General features: G+C 43.6%; 1 protein-coding gene across 1 annotated transcript in view; it reads left to right on the forward strand.

Moving 5' to 3' along the window:
• LPAR1 (lysophosphatidic acid receptor 1) overlaps nucleotides 1-20,700 on the forward strand; it is a 68,834-nt gene that overhangs the window by 25,687 nt on the left and 22,447 nt on the right. Inside the window, exon 3 of the mRNA XM_064437893.1 lies at nucleotides 1,290-2,037. Within this exon, the coding sequence (XP_064293963.1) occupies nucleotides 1,290-2,037 (748 nt within the window). The remainder of the gene's footprint in view (nucleotides 1-1,289; nucleotides 2,038-20,700) is intronic.

Genomic DNA, 20,700 nt, shown 5'->3' on the forward strand with positions numbered 1-20,700 from the left:
TTACCTGGTTTCCTGCTAAAACTGCTCCTCTTTTTGTCAAAATTCATGTTTAGTCGGTAGAGTTTCACAGCTATAAAGGCAAGGTGTCAGAGCCAGCTCTCCTGGGTTTCTTTAGAAACAGACTTTCTTGACATGAGTTTTTTGTTTTGTTGTTTTGGGTTTTTTTTAATTACTATTTTTACATCCTTGTTGTTAAGCCATGCTAAACAAGGAACCAGTGTGTTATTCAGAGGGGTTTCTTTTTCTGAGGTTTGCATTTTGGGAGTTGCACCTTGAGTAACTGATTATAACTGAAGAAGGAAACTCATTACAAATTTTCTTGTTAGCCAACTGTTTTATGCAAAGCTTCTACTCTCTGATGAGTATGGGGCTTGATTGTTGCACCCTTACAGGAATCCGTAAAGGAAAATTAATCAGGTATTCCCTCACATAGCTGTAACAATACGTAATGCAAGAAATAAGGTTTGATGCTTTTACACTAGTTCAGTCAAATACTGCTTGTCTGATGTCTTGCCTCACTCTTTCTGTTTCAGATTGGAATAAGCCAGTTCAGATGAGTTACCCTTAAAAGCACGGTGTATTTCAAACCCAGTTTAGAAACATGGCTGATGGAATAAGAATGCTTATAGAAATCAGTGGCACGCTTCTTTTATTATTTATAAATGCACTTCATGCCTTATGGACAGAAGCAACCCCAGGCCCTGGCAATTCACAGTCTTAAAGCATATTGATGATGTTAACTTAGGGTGTTCTTCCCAGTTTTTAAGACAAGACAAGAAGGAATGTTGCTGAATGAGTCAAAACCTGCTGGGAATCGTAATCCACTTTTTCCTCCTCTTTGAGGAGCTCCTCTTTTAACACCTCTACAGCCAAACAATAGTTTTACGCAGTGATAACATAAATAAGGTGTCCTGTAACAAAGGTAACTTTTCTTAATTATGAACCTCATGCCTTTCTAAGTGAATTTTCAGCAGGTCTGCTTGGCCAGAAGCTCATTTGCTATGCCATTTACAACTATATCAGAAATCATGCTAGCTCCCAGAGCAGATGGAGACATTTCTGGTTGTTTCTAATCTGATTGCTGTTACTAGACTCCTCAGAGCAATTGTTTGCAAGTTGTGGAATGCCATTTGGTCTGAAAAAATAAATTTGTTCTGAAGTATGCTCCCTGCTTGCCCCCCTCCTTGCTCTCTGTGCATGTCTTGTCCATGAAGGCAATCATATGTTTTCAGTTCTGATGTCATTCTTCTTTTTTTTTTTTTTCTCTTTTTTTCCCCTTCTTCCTTTAGTCCACAGCCATGAGTGAACCACAGTGCTACTACAATGAAACCATTGCCTTCTTTTATAACCGAAGCGGAAAATATCTAGCCACTGAATGGAACACTGTCAGCAAGCTTGTAATGGGACTGGGGATTACCGTCTGCATCTTCATAATGCTGGCTAACCTCTTGGTTATGGTGGCTATTTATGTCAACCGCCGATTCCACTTTCCTATTTATTACTTAATGGCCAACTTAGCCGCTGCAGACTTTTTTGCTGGGCTGGCCTACTTTTACTTAATGTTCAACACAGGACCCAACACTAGAAGATTGACTGTAAGCACCTGGCTTCTTCGTCAGGGTCTCATTGACACTAGCCTGACAGCTTCTGTAGCCAATTTGTTGGCCATTGCTATTGAGCGGCACATTACTGTTTTCCGAATGCAGCTACATACTCGGATGAGCAACCGGAGAGTGGTGGTCGTAATTGTTGTTATCTGGACTATGGCCATCGTCATGGGCGCCATACCAAGTGTCGGATGGAACTGTATTTGTGATATCACTCACTGCTCCAACATGGCACCGCTCTATAGTGACTCCTACCTGGTCTTCTGGGCTATTTTCAACCTGGTCACTTTTGTGGTTATGGTGGTCCTATATGCTCATATCTTTGGGTACGTCCGCCAAAGGACTATGAGAATGTCCAGACACAGTTCTGGACCCCGCAGGAATCGGGACACCATGATGAGCCTCCTGAAGACTGTGGTCATTGTGCTTGGTAAGTGCTTATTTTGCCTCCCAGGTTGTCCCCTCTCTGTTTCTTGTCAGGTGATTTCAGTAACGCATGCCCAGCTTCTGGGAGGTCAGCAACATTTGGAAGGCACTAGAAGAAGTGGGGGCAATAAGAACCCCCAGCATTCATTACTGTATTGACAGAATCACAGAATGGTAGGGGTTGGAAGGGACCTCTGGAGATAATCTCATCCAACCCCCCTGCTTGAGCATGTATACGTAGAGCAGGGTGCGCAGGACTGCGTCCAGGGAGGTTTTGAATACTTCTGGAGACGGAGACTCCACAACCTCTCTGGGAAGCCTGTTCCAGTATTGGGACTATCAAGCTTAGTTACAGAAGTGGGTCTCAGAGACTTGGTCACTCAGACCTCTAACATGAAACCGGTGAAAATCCAGGACCTCCAGATGTAAGGTGGTGGGTTTTGATAGCAATGCATGTTTAAAACCTGTGATAGCACTGTTTGTCCTTTTGCCTGTGAAGATGCCAAATGGTTGCAACCTTTAAATAGTGCAAGGAAGGCTCAATCTTCCACTGAAGTACCTTCCACTGAGTGGCTTTTTGCCACTCAAAAGGTGGTGTGTGTATTCAGGCAGTACTCCCACATCTGGAAAACAATGAGGGGGTACAGGCTATTGAAAAGATTTTGCATGTTAAGCAGGACTGCATCTACAGTTTGCTCAGGTCTATAATGTTTGGCACATCCGAGTATCTGGCAGTTTGCTAGTAGAGAAAACGTAGTATATGAGGCAGTAGTGTGCTTCAGCACAGTGATCAGGAGGTATCTAAGCTTCAGGGCTTGGAAAACAGGGAAACATGAGTCAAATATCATGACATGCTCTGGAGTCAGAAGGTTCCTGTCTTTTTGTGGGTAGCTGTATTTGGCTTTTGTCTGGAACTCTCAGTTTCCTTATGCAAAAGCACAGTCTGGATACTGGGTACAATTTCCTGATGACTTTCTTTGCAGTTTGTTCTGCTCGTGTTGCTGCAGATGACACCTGCAGGCAGGCAGGAATGGTGCCAGTTGTTTCCTTGCCCAAACCTGTGTTCCCACCCATGAGGTCCTCCAGCATGGTACACAGGTCTCTTGGGATCACAGTACACTGTTGCATCGTGAAGTTTCCATAGTAGTCCATAAATGCAGCTCTACAGTCTCCAGAGCCCAAAACTTAGCCCCAGTTCTTGCTTTGACATCCTGATTTCCATGGCTTTACAACATGACTTGTGCTTTGTAGCAGTTACTGTCTGCAGAAACACAGCAGAATAGTTGCAGAGATTTGATGTGAGTCACTGTGTCAACTCATATGTTAGTTTAAGAAGGTACATTTTGCTGTCCGACCTAGTGATTAACTTTGTAACCAGAATATGAACTGCATAGTTGACTATCTTGTTCAGCCATTGATAAGTAGTATTCCTACATGTTCTGATCTTCTCTTCAGGGAAGGAATCTTTATGATTTCGAGGGAGGCTGTAGCGGTAGGTAAAACCTCTCCTAACTGCCTGGTAGTTTGGAAATCTGTCCCTCCCCGCCTCTGTGATCCTTCTTGCAGAAGGCAAGATGAGGTTAAGAGCATAAAGAAAATTCAGGTTTTGCAGTCTTCCTTTTAGGAAATAGATCCTTGTTTTCCCTCCTGAATGAATTGCTGTTCATACAGCAGTGGAGTATTTAGTATTTCCTGTGAGGTGAAAGACGGGCTCAGACTTTAAAAAAAAAAAAAAAAAAAAAAGAGAGAAAATAGTAAGCTTTTATACGAGTGCAATGCAGAGTTGTAGGAATAAATAAATAGTCCCTTAATAAATAGCACATGGCAGCTAATCCCAAGCATATATCAGACTAGAGGTGTATATGCAGCTGGAAGGGTAGGTAGTGACTGCACCCTCCTCCATTCTTCTATGAGCAGAGGTCACAGGAAGATGTACAAGCCACCCAGTGTGGCCACAACAGTAGAGGTGTACAAGGAACATAAAGTAGTTCCCATTTTCACTCTAATAAGTACCTTACTTTTTTCTAGATATTGTTCTGGAAACAGTAGAACAACTCCAGAGATTAAGCAGCATTAGCCAAATGGAAGGTGACTCAATTTTAGCTGCTGTTGTAGTTCAGTAATGTCTCTGATGCCTCATTGGGGCTATTTAGAGTAAGACTTTTCAGGACTGCAAGTAGCACATGTTGAAGTTTTCTTCAAAATTCAAACAGGCCCTTATTTCTTGTTACTGCTGCTGTTAAATTCATTCAATGTTGTGCACACACTCTGCTTTTGCACCTCTTCTAATCTGCATAGAACACCATTTACAGAGAGAGGTAATGTATTATTTTATTAAATATGTTTGAAGAAAACAAAGGCATTCCAAGGCTGTGACATTCTTCATTCTGTATTTGGATCTGCCACTTCAGTATTATTTTGAAAAGGGTGGGTTGTTGTTTGTTTTGGTTTTTTTTTCAAAGCACTGTGGTTTCTTTGGTTAGAGGAGGTCAATTGTAGGGGCTATAGTGTAAAAAAACAGCAACACTTTCACCTCCCTATCGCCTGTGAGACACAGTTGCAAGATAAAAAAGGCTGGCAAACAGCTGTAGGTTGTTGGCTTTTTTTTAATAATAATTAAAAAATAGTCTGCAGCCGAGAGTCAGGCATGGGAGCAATCACAAAGACTTTTGGGAGGTTAAATATTCATACACCAGGGTGTTACACAGACTACTAGTTGAACCATGAGAAAAGTTCATTAGTTGCCATCAGCTGCTGAGTGTCGTCCCATACTACTGAATTTGCTCTTCCAGTGGAGGATTGTTTTGTGGTTCTAAAGAAGAAAAGCTAAGCATCACTTCAAAGCACTGGTTAGGCAATGTCTCAGTTTGGAGTGGATGGTGCAGTCAGCCAGTTGATCAGCAGGGTGTCCTGGTACTCTGGCACTGCTTGCAGTCTGCTTTCAAGCCTGTCTTAAAATTTTCACAAGCAGAAGACTTAATTTCAAGTGTTGTAGTACTTCCTGAGTGTCTTCTTGCAAAGGTAGTCAATGCAAGTTTGTCTCCTTCAGCTTTGGGAAAGGCAGATATGGGTGTTTTAGGCTGCCTGGAGCAACTTGCTGAATGCTTATCTCCTGCTATCTGGCTTTTTCTACATCAGTGAACCTCAAAAACACAGAGAAAAAGACCCTTTGCCTTTCTTAATGATGCAGATCATGGTAATATATTGCTGTTTGAGGCAGACACCAACTTCTTGCTGGAGGTGGAGAGGAGAAAGGAAGGATTTCAGTTTATTCTTAGGGTCCCTCTCCCTCCCCTCCTGCCCCACAGCTGCGTGGGGAAGGGAGCTGGTACGTGTCAGCCCACTTACTCAGGAGGCAATTGATTTTGGAGGAGGGGGAGGGTGGCTTGGGAACCAAGAAAAAACAGAGCTGGGAGTCTGAGTAAATCTATGAGCATTGGCAGAGGGAGGCAAAGCAGCCCTCGTCTTAGGATCTTTGTTAAAATGCTGCTCAGCCATAAGTAACCCCCTTGTGATTTGGGCAGCAATGAACTGTTCGTTTGACTTTTAAACTCCCAAAAATGGGTCTTCCTGAAGTTGCCCTGCTGGCTGTACTCCCAGGCACAGCCTCATTGCTGCAAGCAGAAGATCATCTTTTTCCCCCATCCCCATCCATGCTATGTTTTGGGGGACAGAAGGGGGGGGAATTAACACAAGAGCTTCTTGTTTGTGAGCTGCCTAACACCGCCTGCCCTCCTTGCGCCTTGCTGCCTTGCTCCAAGAGGAGGAAAGCCTCCCTGAACAGGGTGAAGTCCTCCCAGTGGCGATGCTGTCAGCATGTGCGGGGTGGACGCCAGCCGCCTCTGACAAGAGGGTGATTGTGTGGGGAGGGCTACGGCCGCTTGACGCGCTGGCTGGAGCGGTCGGGATCTGGCACACTGCGTCATCCCACAGAGCGGGTGGGATGCTGAATCCTAGGAACAAGTCAAAAGCAGAGAACAGATTCCCCCCCCTTTCCATGTCCTTTTGTTGTTTTTTTTTCTTGAGTAAAATATTTTAAACAGAAGGAAGTGATTTCATAGTTAAGCCCTTTTTTCTTTTAACAAGGCTGCTTTTGAGATCTTTCAAAAGTAACAAGGAACATAAAGCTCTTTCTCTAGAGCATGCCTTTCATTTGCACTGGGGCTAAGGCAGGACTGATCTGTGTACCGCACAGCCGTAAAATCAGGTCTGGTTTGGCTTGCAGCTCAAGGACACTTTGCCTTTCACCACCACCATGTGTTATGTTTAAATGAGCCGTCAGGGGAACAGGCAGAAACCTGGAGGATACAACAGCTGAACGTTGGCGTCCTCTCCTCCATTCTCCACATTTTCTTATCTTACAAAGCTAAACTGTTTTTCTGGTGGAGGGCATAGTTAGTCACTGACTGCATTTGGCTGGGACAAATGCAGTTTTGGCCCAACAATGGATGACAATATGTAACTACTGTTTTAAGAAGTGGTGAAAGAAATAAAAAAGGATTTCAGAGCTCAGGGCTGAAAAACTAGCTCTGCTCTGGATTTCCATGGCCTGGAGTAAGCCATGAAAGGCAAGAGTCTTTTAAGGGTTCTTATAAACCTGCATTTGTAGACAACTACCAGCTTGGATCTTTGCTGTCGGCAAGTTAGCCTGTATATTCTCCAGCCCGAATGCTGATTAAACACCTATGCTTGTCAGCTCTTGTTTTTACAATGTGAATAACTCTTCCCTATTCCTCCGTACACAACTTTGGACATTCTTCTCTATTTAGAAATTAGGCTGTAGTATTATGATACAGAGGTTTTACAACTGAATTTTAAATAATAATAGCAGCAATCCTTCTCGTGTATTTCATCAATCCTGCCGATTAGCCTTCTGTGTTGGGTGAGTTCTCAATTTTATTTGGCCAAAATTAGGCATGCCTGTTGAGCCGAGCACCACAGCTAGCCCCCACGATGAGGGAGAGCAAACAATGAATTCATGATTACTTAGCCTTTATGTTCCTGGGAACTAAAAATTTCTTATGCCTTTCCTGCCTGTAAGAACATCCACTTTGTTTGGAGGAGTGTGATTTATTCTGTAAGATTTGGAAGCTAATGTGGGCACAGATAAAGAAGTGAAGGTTCTTTTTGTATAAACTGTTTTGATTTAAAGGAGTCTCACTGTGTTTGAAGACAGTCCCTTACTTATTATAACGAAGCAATAAATGCAAGGAAGACATCTGGAAGTTCAGTATAAACATCTGGAAGGATGGAACTGCTCAGCAACAGCTTTTTTCCTGCCTTCTTTTTCTGCCACAGTTATGAATTGCAGGAGAGACTTGTTTTTGTACTTTTGTAGCCTTTCTTTCACAACTAGGTACCAAATGGGGACGGAAAGCAGCAAATAACTGTGGTAATGCACATGAGTGTCAACATATGCTGTAGCCAGACAGCTAAAGCAAATACAGTGCATTATCGATAACTTTAACCTTTCTGTGTGATTGATTGACTGATACGCAGCATTTCATTCCAAGTTCAAAAACACCAAGTTCTATGGAGGCACATTTTATAAAAGATGTTTTCAATATCTATGCTGTCTCTTCTGGCACGCAGTCTACATCTTTTCCTGCTTCCTCCCCTCATGCAGTAAGAGCACTTGTTTTTCAGTAGAAAATAAAAAGACTGTGAAATAGTGCTACAACTGGAATAACAGCACTCTGTGTTTTGCCAGAGGCATTTCTTTGTTTCCAAACACCTCATGCAGTGTCGGATGGTTAACTTGCAAGGCCTATCATCATCAGTCCCCAAATCATAAGGCTTTGACCTACCTAAGCCTTATTAACTATATTTCAGCCGTTATCAAGTAAGTGGTCCTGAACTGAGATGAAGATGATCTCGTCTAGACAGAGCTTGGTTAAGGCATCTCCTGAACTTCGGCAGACTTTTCCTGCCCATGGAAAGTTATTCTGGTGGGCTAAAGCAAACATCAGCCCTGATAGCACAATGCAACTGATAAGAGAATCTTTTGGAGAGGCCAGGGTTTCACTCTGAGCTCTATGTCTGGAAGATGACCACCTATTCACCTCCTTGCTGAGGTTCCTGCTGGCATGAAGAGAGCTGAGCTCTCCAGCAGTGTTTTCCCTGAGATGACTGCAAATGTAGATGTTGTCTTAGCTTGGAGATGTCCTTCTACCAGGTAGCAGTGGCCCCAATTGGAGAAAAGCAGCATCCAGTTGGTTTTTTCCTTGATTTTCCTACACTTTCCTTAGAGAGCTGGGCTGGGCAGAGAGATCAGGCTGGTGTTCAGATGGAAGCAACACATTTCACAGCTTCTCTGGAAATGGGGGGCTGTGAAGCCCTAAATACTGGGTTACCCGGTGACCAGCACGGGGGGCTCGGTCCGAGTCACCAACCCTGCCTGACCCCTGCATCACAGTAATGTCGCTTGTGTATTGATTTAGTCCTGACTGAAAAACAGGGCAATAAACTCTGGAACTGGCACTGGCAATACGAGCCTGAGCATCAATGACTTTCTGTTCTAGCACACAGGGTGCAGTTATGTGCAGTCCCAGTGTTTTTAGATAAGTATATTTTAAAAGTGCATAAACTGTGAATTTAACCCACAGTTGAGTAAACTGGGAAATCGTGGCTGATGACTAGTCTAAATGGAGCGCTACTCATAGGGTTTAAGATTAATTCTTATTACCATTGTATTGAGAGAGAAGGTTTATAATAAGTGTTTTCAGAGCTGCAGTGTGATGGCAATACTTGAAAGCTGTATCATGAAATATTTGCATGAAGAAGTGGTATCTTCATTAAAATTATTTGATAAGTTGTTTGGTTGGCTGTTTTTTTTTTTATAACAGACCTTATCCTACAGGATTTTTGATGGTTTGATTTTCTTTCATTTTTCTTAGTGGAAGTTCTGAAGAGTAGTTGTGATCACTCCTCTGAAACTTTCTTGGAGGAAAATAACACATACAGTTAGGGGTGGGGGTGGCTTCCGGGGCTTGCTGCTACCACTTATAATGTATTAAACAACCTTTTTTTTATTCTGTGCATTGTAATGACATTTTGGTATTGACTTAAAAAAAAGTGTACATTCCGGTTGCAAGTAGGTGAAGCAGAATGGAAGTCTTCAGATTATTCCTTATATTTCTTAGAATATTTCATTGTGAAATCATTCAGATTTAATAGCAAAAAATATATTTTTCATTATGGATGTTATCCATGTTATGTTCATACAGGTAAATGTTCATATTTTTATTTTCTTGATCAATATAGCTTGATTACTACATTAGACAGATCTAGCACTGTTTTATAACAGGAAGACAAATTTTCACAAAGAACTATTAAAAATCAGTTAGTTTCATTTTATCAGCAAAATGGGTTTCTGCTTTCAGTTAAAATAATGGAGGCGTGAAAACTTACTAAGGATCTAAGATGTAATCTGTACGTAAATATGTAGGGATTGGTAAGTCTTAAAAATTTAAGACCCTCTGGACTTGCATAGGATGTTTCTTGCTTCCTTGGTTTTTTTCATGCTGCTAGTAAAAGCAATACTATGTGTGCTCTCTGACACTTAATCTGTCTCTCTAAATCTCACACTGATCATTTTTATTGTCATTTATAGTCCTGCAAATGAATTCAAGTTGATCTTTTTTTATTTTGTCTGGTTGCCCCAAACCAAATCTCTTCCCATTACTAGTTGGCTGTCAAGGATATTGAAAGAAAAAAAGAATAAAGAAGCACACCATCTTGAAATTACACTGTGGTCATCTTTTTTGTGTGATAAACTTCATAAATAGCTTGCTTTTTCAAAACAAGCCCATGCCTGTACAAACTCTCTTCGCTGAAGCACAAGTTATTGGTGCCTTGGATCCAGGCATCTCTTTCTCTGAACCTGGAGCCTGATAGGGTGTGTTGGGCCTCTCCTTCTAAATTCTTTATTTAATTTCTTCAGTGACTCTCCCATTAAATTTATTACATCCCCAGCTAAAGCAGATATGTCCCTGGTAGCTGTCTCTTCTCTAAAGTATTCCAGGTATCCCTGTGTAATTCATTGCTTCACCCTAGGGAAACCATTTGGAAGTTTCTCCCTTCTTTCCCCCTTCAGTTAAGAATCAGTATTATTAGTTTTCATTTGGGATCCTTTGAAACTGTGCTTTGAGGAACTTCCATCATTTCCCAAGGCAGGAATGTGGTTTTATTTTATTTTATTTTTGAAGGGGAAAAATCCCTCTAGTAAATCCATTCCTTTACATATGATGGAAATGAGGCCTTCTTTAATAAAAGTCTTTCCCCTGACTTCAGTATCATTTATTACCTTTTCAGAGAATAAATAAATTTAAAGGGCAAAGGAAAACATTCTGTGTTCTAAGAATGGCCAGAGAGGGATAAACCTAATGTAGTTCTTGGTTTTTGCTCATGTTCAGCTTTTGATTAAAAAGAAAAAAATTATAATTGCTTGCACAGTCACCTCTTATTTCCAAAAGGCTTCCAAAAATGAACTGCAACGGCAAAAGTAGGTATTCTTCTCAACAAGGCCAAGGTAATTTATTTTAAATTTTCTTTATGAATAATAGGATTTGGAAATCACACCGTTACCCCCAAGCAATAGTATCCAACCTTTTTTGTTGGATGCAGGTAAACTAACAAACTGCTGACTAAGGAGTGACATTCACTTAGTGAATGTTTCCACTAAACCAAAATTAATTGGTACCATATCTCGCTCTGCTGTCCGGTTCCACTTAGGAGTGCTACATCCATAAGTGAGTACTCATCAACCTGGGCTTCTCCAAAATAGTGGAGTTGGGGACATGTGGGACATGTCTCTAACCCTCTAACCCAGAGGTCTTGGTAAACTTTGAGAAAAGCTAAAATTTCCAGGGTAGAAATTGTTACCAAGGAAAATATTTAGAAATTAGTGTGTGCAGGAAGATTTAACATGTAAAACATCATCACATGTCGAAGACCTATTGATTTTGGGCTTTTTGAGCTGAATTTTTTTTGAACTGAAGATAGGAATCCATCCTTTAGAAGATGCAACAAAAATGGTTTTATGAAATGGCTGCTTGCAAGATAATGTTTTCGTCCTCTAGAAAGCACATAGTTACATGCAGAGTTTGGTTCTATATGTTTTGTTTAATTTCTTCACTGACTAGGTTAAATTTCTTCATCCTCAGCTAAAACTTATACATCCTTGGTAACTGTTGAAGCAAAGCATTTGCAGTCTGGAAGATCTGGGGTAATGTCCGTGTCCAGCCACCGGCTCATGTTTTCATCTTTGAGATACCATTTGTCCTTCCTGTGTTTCAGCAAAAAACACTCAAACACTGAGCCAAACTTACAGCTAGACCTCAGCTTGAGAAACTACATGAACAAAAATGCCAGCTGTTAGCTTGTCGCATTGAAAAACTGCATTCAATGAGGCATTGAACAATCATTTTTTTCCACCAGTGGAAAACATTGAGAACAAGAGACTCTTTTGTGGGAGAGGAGAAGTGGTGCTCCCTCTTGTGCGTTGCTTCATTGCACATGAGCAGTGTGAGTAAGTATTCTGGGTTCTCTGTTTTCCTGCGGTAATCCATGAAAACAGAAGAATAGAAATTTAAACCCCAAATTATTTTTGCCTTTATAGTTTCAATGAAACTATGGCTCTTAACATCAAAACACAAAGTTAATGCTGGTGGAACAGCTTGCTGAGACATCTGACGTACAGCAGCCAGTCAGTGGGGTGGGAAATGGTCAGCAGTGAGTGACAGCATTGTAGCTCCCTTCTTCTAGTCTTGGCATGAAAAGTGTGTTCAAGGAAAAGGCTTAGTTTGTGCATTTTTTAAATAAATGTATTCTGAACCTGAATGTGAAAGAGAAATATGATTCTGAACTCCTCTGGTTCTGACTTTATTAGCAAAACCTCTTCCTATTTTCCTGTTCATCTGGGGATGCTGTCGCTGAGCTCACAGGTGGACTGCTTGGTTGTTTTTTTATCTTTTGCACAAAGGTCTGTTCTTTTTTCAAATGTTTTTTTTCAGCCCTTCCTTGAGTAAGTTTCTGTCACATGCTTACACAATTGATGCTCTTCTTTAAAGCTAAAAGCAACAACAGCAACAGAAAATACCTATGCTTTCTGCAGTTCACATTCAGGAAACCTTCGTGCCACCCTTCCACTTTGCTTAGCCTAAAAACATTTCTGAAGTTCATTTTCCTTGTATCCATATGGAGAAACACCAATATTATGTCCAAGTGCTTCTTGCATATGTGGCTGGTCCATTGGCGGACACATAACCTTTCCCATCAGTGCCTGGAGAGCAGGTAAAAGGACTCAGAGCCTGTATGGAAGGTCATGAGACTTCAGAAGCTATGATCATTTGCTAAGTCTGAAGCATTTCTTTTCCATGTTCAAGTGTTGTCCATCAGTCTGTACTGCTTAATGAAGTACTGGAGAAAGGGGAGCTACCATAAGTGAAAATACTTGGTTTCCAGGCTCATCGGCGAACAGGAGGTGTTCAAATTGCGCAGGGATGAGTGCTTGGAAGTTTGTGGATAGGGTGACCTTAAGTTTTGCATCTGGGGAAGTGAGAACTTAGTCTGTAAAACTGTCCCAGACATGCCTGCCCCAAGACTGGGAGTCTGCTGCTCTGGGCTGGTGTTAGGAGACCAGCCTCTGTGTGTTGCAGTAGGTTGAAATACTAAGTCTTTGATATTAACTTTAAAAACCTATAAGGTTATGTTAAAAAAATGGTTCAGATAAGTTTGAAGGGAGTGAGAGAGCACTTCTGTTGCATTTCTTTGTGTTGGAGTCAGAGCTATCAGCTTGGGTCTTCCTGCTGTCATAAAGTACTTTGATATCTGAGTACAAATTTGCTAATATAACCATAGATATGCAAGGACAGTTAAGATTTTTGAAATATCTTCCTTTATGAAAGAATTCATCATCTGCTGAAGAAGAGGGGGGGAATTTAGCTGTTACAAGCAGGAAAAGCTGCCAAGCTCCTGCATTTATCTTGTTTTCATGAAAATCGTTTCGTCTGACCCTGGACTCAGTACCTTCCTTGTTCTCCTAAAAGCAGTTCTGGGAGCTGTTTCCCATCTTCTGATATTGATGTAACCTTAGAAGAAACTTGTTCTGACATATGGCATTGATAATTATATGATCTCCCCTTGCTGGAAGTTGCTTTTAAATGACCACTTTTTACTCTTCTAGAAGTACAGAGAGTAATGTAGAGATGAATTTTCCAAGCAGACGCTGTGTTTAGAGAGAGAAAGAAAAAAAACTTTGTAAATCTAGTGCATATTTTTGGAATGGTTGCCACTTTCTTTCGTTAAACAACTAAAGTTTTCAATTTTAGTTCATAAAAGGAAAGCTGAAGGAAATGATTTTAAAATTTATTAAATGGGTTTAGATATGTAACTGAATTTCCTTGATGATGTGTGGGATTTTTTTAAGGTTGGTTACCTTCATTAATCATCAAAATAAACATATTTAAGGATATATTTTCTACCATAACTGCATCCTGCTTATCTAAGAGAAAAGGGTGCAGTGGAAGCTGTGCTCACTCATCCTAACTTGGAGTCGTCATAGTAACATCCCAAAACAGGCCAGGATACCATGTCAGGGACTTTGTGTTACCTGCCAGTCTACCGTGTGATGTGCTGCCCCTCACAGCCTACCTGCTTTGGTGCTGATGCTATTGCACATGCATGAGAGAAAACTTTTACATAATTACAAAAAAAAAGTTTCATGTCAAACCTTGAACGTATGAGGAACAGGCTGGGTTTTTTTATTTATCTCTTCAGCTGGCATGCAGAATGAGGAATTAAGAGTCTGGTGAATAACAGTGTGAAAGTCAATCATGTTGTGTATTAATCGGTAGCTGGTGCTACAAGGTCTACTATTGATAAAGGCAGGTTACAATTGAAAATTTACTAGCATAGCCATGAGTTTGGGTATGTATTTTAAGCAATGAGGTGCCTACCTTCAGGTTACATAGTAAAAAACTGCCAACTTTCAATGATGTGTAAAACAGCCCCTTGCTTACAGCTAACTGGCAAAAGGGCTACAAAGAGTTACTGAACTCTAGGCTGCGAAAAGCCTCATGGATGGGGAAGAGCACAGGCTGAGGGAATAAATTAATGACTTCTCTGCAAATAGAAATGCATGACTCCCCTCTGCTCATACAATGCTGTAGAAAGCAGAGTGGGAATGATGGTGTGGGTGTTTCGAACACCTGCTTGCACAGGTCAGTACAGAAATTTGTAATAGAAAAAATTTTGTCTTGAGCTGGCACACCTACAAATCATGTCTGCTAGTACTTGATATTCAAAATCATGTCAGCAGGGCACACCGTCCTGTTCTGTAGGCAAAGAGTGAAATGGAGTTCAGTGATGGGTGATTTCTAAAGTAATGTCAATGCAGAGAGATATATGGCTCTAATTTGTGAACCAGAAGCCTCTGCTCTGTCTGAGTTTCCTACTGATGTTATCAACCTCCCCTCCGCAGCAGCTCCTTCTTTTACATGCTGCTGCACAAAAAAGCAACTGCAATGTATTTCTTGGAGCTCTCATTTGAACTACCTTTTCAGTTTCCAAACACATACTAACATGTTTGGAAATTTTGCAACTTTAACACTTTGCCCTTCCTGCTCCCTGAAGGAGTGGCAGGGTGTGTCTGAGGAGACCACGGCCTATTCTTCTACCTTAAGGCAAGAGACTAACATAGTATCTTGTGATCCAGCCAACAAACTCAGGTATTTTAGTCTCATCTTCCATATGAGATTGAGAAATGTCTATCTTCTTTTCCTCCTGTGAAGGAGATGGAGAGGTCATGATCTTCATTTAAATAGTTCAGAATTAAGCCTCCATTTTTGTACCTACAGCTTCACTTCAAGCATGTGGTTTTTCAGCTAGATATGAAGTGGTTTTATATAATTTCAAAATAGCGAAAGGCTTGCTTGGTCAGCTACTCTTCTGCTGTAGAGTCTTGAGCACGTACCGTAGTAAAGCCACAATCTCCATTTGGTAACTGCACGAACTGCAAATGAAACTTTTAATTTACTTCAGTTGCAGGTGTGAGAATTCAAAACAAACAGTTTTGCATTGACATGGATATACCTTTCAGGGCCGTGGAAGATCCTTTTTGAAGAAGGTCTTCAACCTGACTTGCCAGAAATCACCTGAAATGTAGTTTGTGCAGCTAGAAACCACACAGATAACAGTGGGTTACCGAAAGGATTTCCCATCTTAATGTGCAGGGTGGACATGAAAAAAAAGTGTTGTAACCACTCACCACCCGCTGACCGACGCCATCAGTCTCCGAGCCACGATTGCTGTTTCCCCCAGCCAACTGCCCCCAGTTAATATACTGAGCATGACATTGTATGTTACGGAGTATCCCTTCGGCCAGTTTGCATCAGCTGCCTTTGCGGTATCCATTCCCCTCCCAGCTTCTTGTGCACCTGGCAGAGCATGGGAGGCTGGAAAAGTCCTTGACTAGTGCAAGCACTATTTAGCAACAGCCAAACCATCAGTGTGTTACCAATGTTATTTTCATACTAAATCCAAAACACAGCACTATACCAGCTTCTAGGAAGAAAATTAACTCTATCCCAGCCAAAACCAGGACAGTATCCACCCCTTATTCTATGCCATTTACATCATGCCTAGTTCCTACCCTTTCCATTACATTCCAATTAATCACCACTTTGCCTGTCTTTTGAGATATATGTTTATGTGCATATGTATATATATATGTATATATAGACACACAGATATCTTTCCCTTAGTCTATGGAGCATCCCTCTAAAATGTCCGTTGAGTTCATTTAGTCCATGACTTTGGGCCCTGTTTGTCATAACAGTCTTTCAGGGCAGGAGAGGGAGGGTGTGGTGTTGGATTGTTGAACACTGGAGTCAGTCCTGGTTCTATCACTACTGCACTTTGCTGAGTTTAATCCAAGTTCATTCAGCCCCAGAGAGGTCTGATGCATCCACCCAGATGGAGCTGGAGGCTTCAGTACAGACAGTAGGTTGCAACATGTGCCCAACCCCTTTTCTGGTGAGAAGGTAAGTACCTGCAAAAGGTGTGCACAGGTTGATGATCTGCTGTGCCAGGAGGCTGAGCTGTAGGAGATAGTTAGAAGGCTGAGTAATATTAGTAGAATTGAGGTAGAGGTATAGTCAAACTCAGAACCACGCTTCTGTAGCAGACACCACTGAGAAGGAGAAGGCACCTTGGAACCTGGTGACCCGCAAAAGCAGGGCTCCACCTCAGCCCCCACCTCCCAGTATCACCACCAACAACAGATTTGTAGCTTTAGAAGCTGCAGACACCCACAAGCAAGGTCCACAAGGTCCAACTGTGGACAGAGCAGATACTGCAAAAAGAAGAGACGAGTGGGTGACTCTCTGTTAAAAGGAACTGAGGTGCCCATCTGCCGACCTGGCAGGCAGTCTCGAGAGGTTTACTGTCTTCCGGGAGCTACAATCTGAGACATCACTCAGAGGGTGCCACAACTTGTCAAAAGCACTGATTACTTTCCTTTGCTACTCTTCCATGTGGGCACACATGACGCTGCAAGCCAGAGTCTGGGCAGAACTAAGCAAGACTATAAAGCTCTGGGAAAGCAAGTGAAAAATATTGGTGCCCCAGTTATCTTCTCCATATTACCTGTTGGAGAAAAATGGGCGACTATAAATAGACAAATAATACAATCAACTCCTGGTTACGTGGCTGTGTGTCGATGTGAGGGTTTTGGCTTTTATGACAACGGGATGTTCTTCAACAACCATAGGCTGCTAGGGAGGAATGGACTCCACCTGTCTGCAAGGGGCACGGGAATCTTTGGCAGCAGGCTGGCAAACTTGGTGAGGAAGGCTTTAAACTGGGAAACTCGGGGGGAGGGGGGTGGCAAATGGGCAATGCTAATGCCATCACACACAATGGGGGAATAAGACAGGACAACCTGAGCAGTGATAAAGGTGCTGTGGTGGCCTCATGCGATGGTAACCAGGAGACCAGCCACCTCAAGGGTTTGCATGGCTATCGTGGGTCCTCGTATACCCCTCCAGGGAAACCGGTGTGCTCAAGCACCTCCCTGGAATGCCTGCACACCAACACATGCAGTGTGGGGAATAAACAGGAGGCACTAGAGGTCTGTGTGCGGTCACAGGGCCATGATCTCATTGCAGTCACAGAGACATGGTGGGACAGCTCGCATGACTGGGATGTGGTCATGGATGGCTACAGGCTTTTCAGGAAAGACAGGCCAGCAAGGCGAGGTGGGGGAGTTGCTCTTTATGTGAGGGAGCAACTGGAATGCATCGAGCTCTGCCTTGGAGTGGAAGGGGAACAGGTTGAGAGCTTGTGGGTAAAAGTTAAGGGACAGCCAAATATGGGTGACACTGTTGTGGGCGTTTGCTACAGGCCCCCTGATCAAGAAGAGGAAGTTGATGAAGCCTTCTACAGGCTGCTGGAAGTAGCCTTGCAATCGCAGGCCCTGGTCCTCATGGGAGACTTAAACCACCCTGATACTTGCTGGAAAAGCAACACAGCGAGCCGTGCATGATCCAGAAGGTTCCTGCAGAGCATTGAGGACAACTTTTTGATGCAAGTGGTGGAGGAGCCAACGAGGCGAGATGTGCTGCTCAACCCTATCCTCACAAATAAGGAAGGGCTGCTTGAGGATGTGAGAGTTGGGGGTACCCTTGGCTGCAGTGACCATGAGATGGTTGAGTTTATGATACTGCGAGGTAGAAGCAGGGCTATGAGTGGGGTTACAACCTTGGGCTTCAAGAGGGCCAACTTCGGCCTCTTCAAAGACCTGCTAGGAGGAATCCCATGGGCTAGGGCTCTGGAAGGCAGGGGGGTCCAAAAGAGTTGGACAGTATTCAAGGACCACTTCCTCCAAGCTCAAGATCGGTGCATCCCCAGGAGGAAGAAGTCAGGTAGAGGAGCCAGGACACCCGCATGGATGAGCAAAGAGAAACTCAAAATTAAGAGGGAGGTTCACAGTCTGTGGAAAAAGGGACTGGCCACGGAGGAGGAATAGAGGAATGTTGTCAGGGTGTGCAGAGATGCGATGAGGAAGGCCAAGACCCACTTGGAATTAAATCCAGCAAGGCATGTCAAAGGTAACAAGAAGGGCTTCTTTAAATACATCAGCAGTAAAAGGAAGACTGGGGACACAGTGGGCCCACTGCTGAACCAGGAAGGGACCCTCGTGTTGCAGGATGCAGAGAAGGCAGAGTTACTGAATGCCGTCTTTGCCTCGGTCTTTACTGCTAAGGCTGGCCCTCAGGCATCTCAGCCCTCAGAGAAGAGAGGACAAACTGGGACAAAGGAAGACTTATCATCGGCTGAGAAAGATTGGGTCAGAGATCCCCTATGCAAACCGGATCCTCACGAATCCATGGGATGCACACACGAATGTTGAGGAAGCTGGTGGATGTCCTTGCTGAGCCACCCTCCATCATCTTTGAAAGGTTGTGGAGAACAGGAGAGGTGCCCGAGGACTGGAGGAAAGCAAGTATCACTCCAATCTTCAAAAAGGGCAAGAAGAAGGACCTGGGGAACTACAGGCCAGTCAGCCCCACCTCCATCCCCAGAAAGGTGGTGGAGCAGTTCATCCTGGAGGTCATCTCCAGGCATGTAGAGGACAAGAAGGGCTCTGATTGGGCAGGGCCAGCTCGATTGGCAGATCCCCTTGTGTTCACTAACCAGGTGGCTTTTCTCAATGTGTATCCCAGTGCTTGAATGTCCCACCCCCACCATTGCTCTCAGTGTAGTTTTTAACAGCCCATGGTACCGTTCAATTTTCCCAGAGGCTGGTGCATGACAGGGGCTGTGATACACCCACTCAATGCCGTGCTCTTTGGCCCAGGTGTCTATGAGGTTGTTTCGGAAATGAGTCCCGTTGTCTGACTCAGTTCTCTCTGGGGTGCCATGTCGCCACAGGACTTGTTTCTCAAGACCCAGGATAGTGTTCCGGGCAGTGGCGTGGGGGACAGGATATGTTTCCAGCCAGCCCGTGGTTGCTTCCACCATTGTCAGCACATGGCGCTTGCCTTGGCGGGTCTGTGGGAGTGTGATATAGTCAGTCTGTCAGGCCTGCCCATATTTATATTTCAGCCATCGTTCCCCATACCACAGAGGCTTTACCCGCTTCGCTTGCTTGACTGCAGCGCACTTTTCACATTCGTGGATAGCCTGTGCCATAGCGTCCATGGTCAAGTCCACCCCTCGATCACGAGCCCACCTGTATGTTGCATCTCTCCCTTGATGGCCTGAGGTGTCATGGGCCCACCGAGCTAGAAATAGTTCACCCTGATGTTGCCAGTCCAGATCCACCTCAGCCACTTCTGTCTTGGCAGCCTGATCTACCTGCTGGTTGTTCCGATGTTCTTCAGTGGCCCGACTCTTGGGGACGTGAGCATCCACATGACGTACCTTTACAACCAGGTTCTCTACCCGGCCAGGAATATCTTGCCACAATGTGGCAGCCCAGATGGGTTTGCCTCTGCGCTGCCAGTTGCTTTGCTTCCACTGCTGTAACCAGCCCCACAGGGCATTTGCCACCACCCAGGAGTCAGTACAGAGATCGAGCACTGGCCACTTTTCCCGTTCTGCAATGTCTAAGGCCAGCTGGGTGGCCTTTACCTCTGCAAACTGGCTCGATTCACCTTCTCCTTCAGCAGTTTCTGCGAGCTTGTAGTGTAGGACTCCATACAGCAGCCTTCCATCTCCGGTGCTTTCCCACAAGGCGACAGGACCCGTCAGTGAACAGGGCATAGTGCTTTTCATCTTCTGGCAGTTTGTTATAGAGTGGGGCTTCTTCAGCACGTGTCACCTCCTCCTCTGGGATAATCCAAAACCTTTGCCTTCTGGCCAGTCCATGATCACTTCCAAGATTCCTGGGCGACTGGGGTTTCCTACTCGAGCCCGCTGGGTGATCAGTGCAACCCATTTACTCCATGTAGCATCAGTTGCATGGTGTGTGGAGGGGACGTTTCCTTTGAACATCCAGCCCAGCACTGCCAGTCGGGGTGCCAGGAGGAGCTGTGCCTCAGTACCAACCACTTCTGAAGCAGCTCGAACTCCTTCGTATGCTGCCAATATAACTTTTTGAGTTGGAAAATGGATCATATAGCATGCTTTGACCCTCTCTATCCCCAACTCCAAAACCCTATGGGTCAACCTTGGGTCTCCCCTGGTGCTTTCTGCTAGAGGCTCCAGGTAGGGCCCTTCTCCCCAGCCGCTATTTAGAGCACATTTTTTACATCTTGTCCTGCCCAGACTGGCCCAAGGGCTACTGCATGGACTATTTCCTGTTTAATCTGTTCAAAGGCCTGTTGTTACTCAGGGCCCCATTTGAAATCATTCTTCTTCCAGGTCACTTGATAGAGAGGGCTTACGATCAGACCGTAATTTGGAATATTGTCCAAGAACCCACAATACCCAGGAAAGCTTGTGTTTCCTTTTTGCTAGTTGGTGGAGACATGGCTACTATTTTGTTGATCACCTCCATTGGGATCTGACCATGCCCATCGTGACATTTTATTCCTAAAAACTGGACCTCCTGTGCAGGTCCCTTGATCTTACTTTGTTTTCTGGCAAAATGGCCTTCAGAAGATTTGGACTGTTTTCTTTACTTTCTCAAAAATGTCTTCCTTTATGTTGCCCCATGATGTCA

The sequence above is a fragment of the Phalacrocorax carbo genome, chromosome Z (genome assembly GCF_963921805.1).
Source record: "Phalacrocorax carbo chromosome Z, bPhaCar2.1, whole genome shotgun sequence".
Taxonomy (NCBI): Eukaryota; Metazoa; Chordata; class Aves; order Suliformes; family Phalacrocoracidae; genus Phalacrocorax; species Phalacrocorax carbo.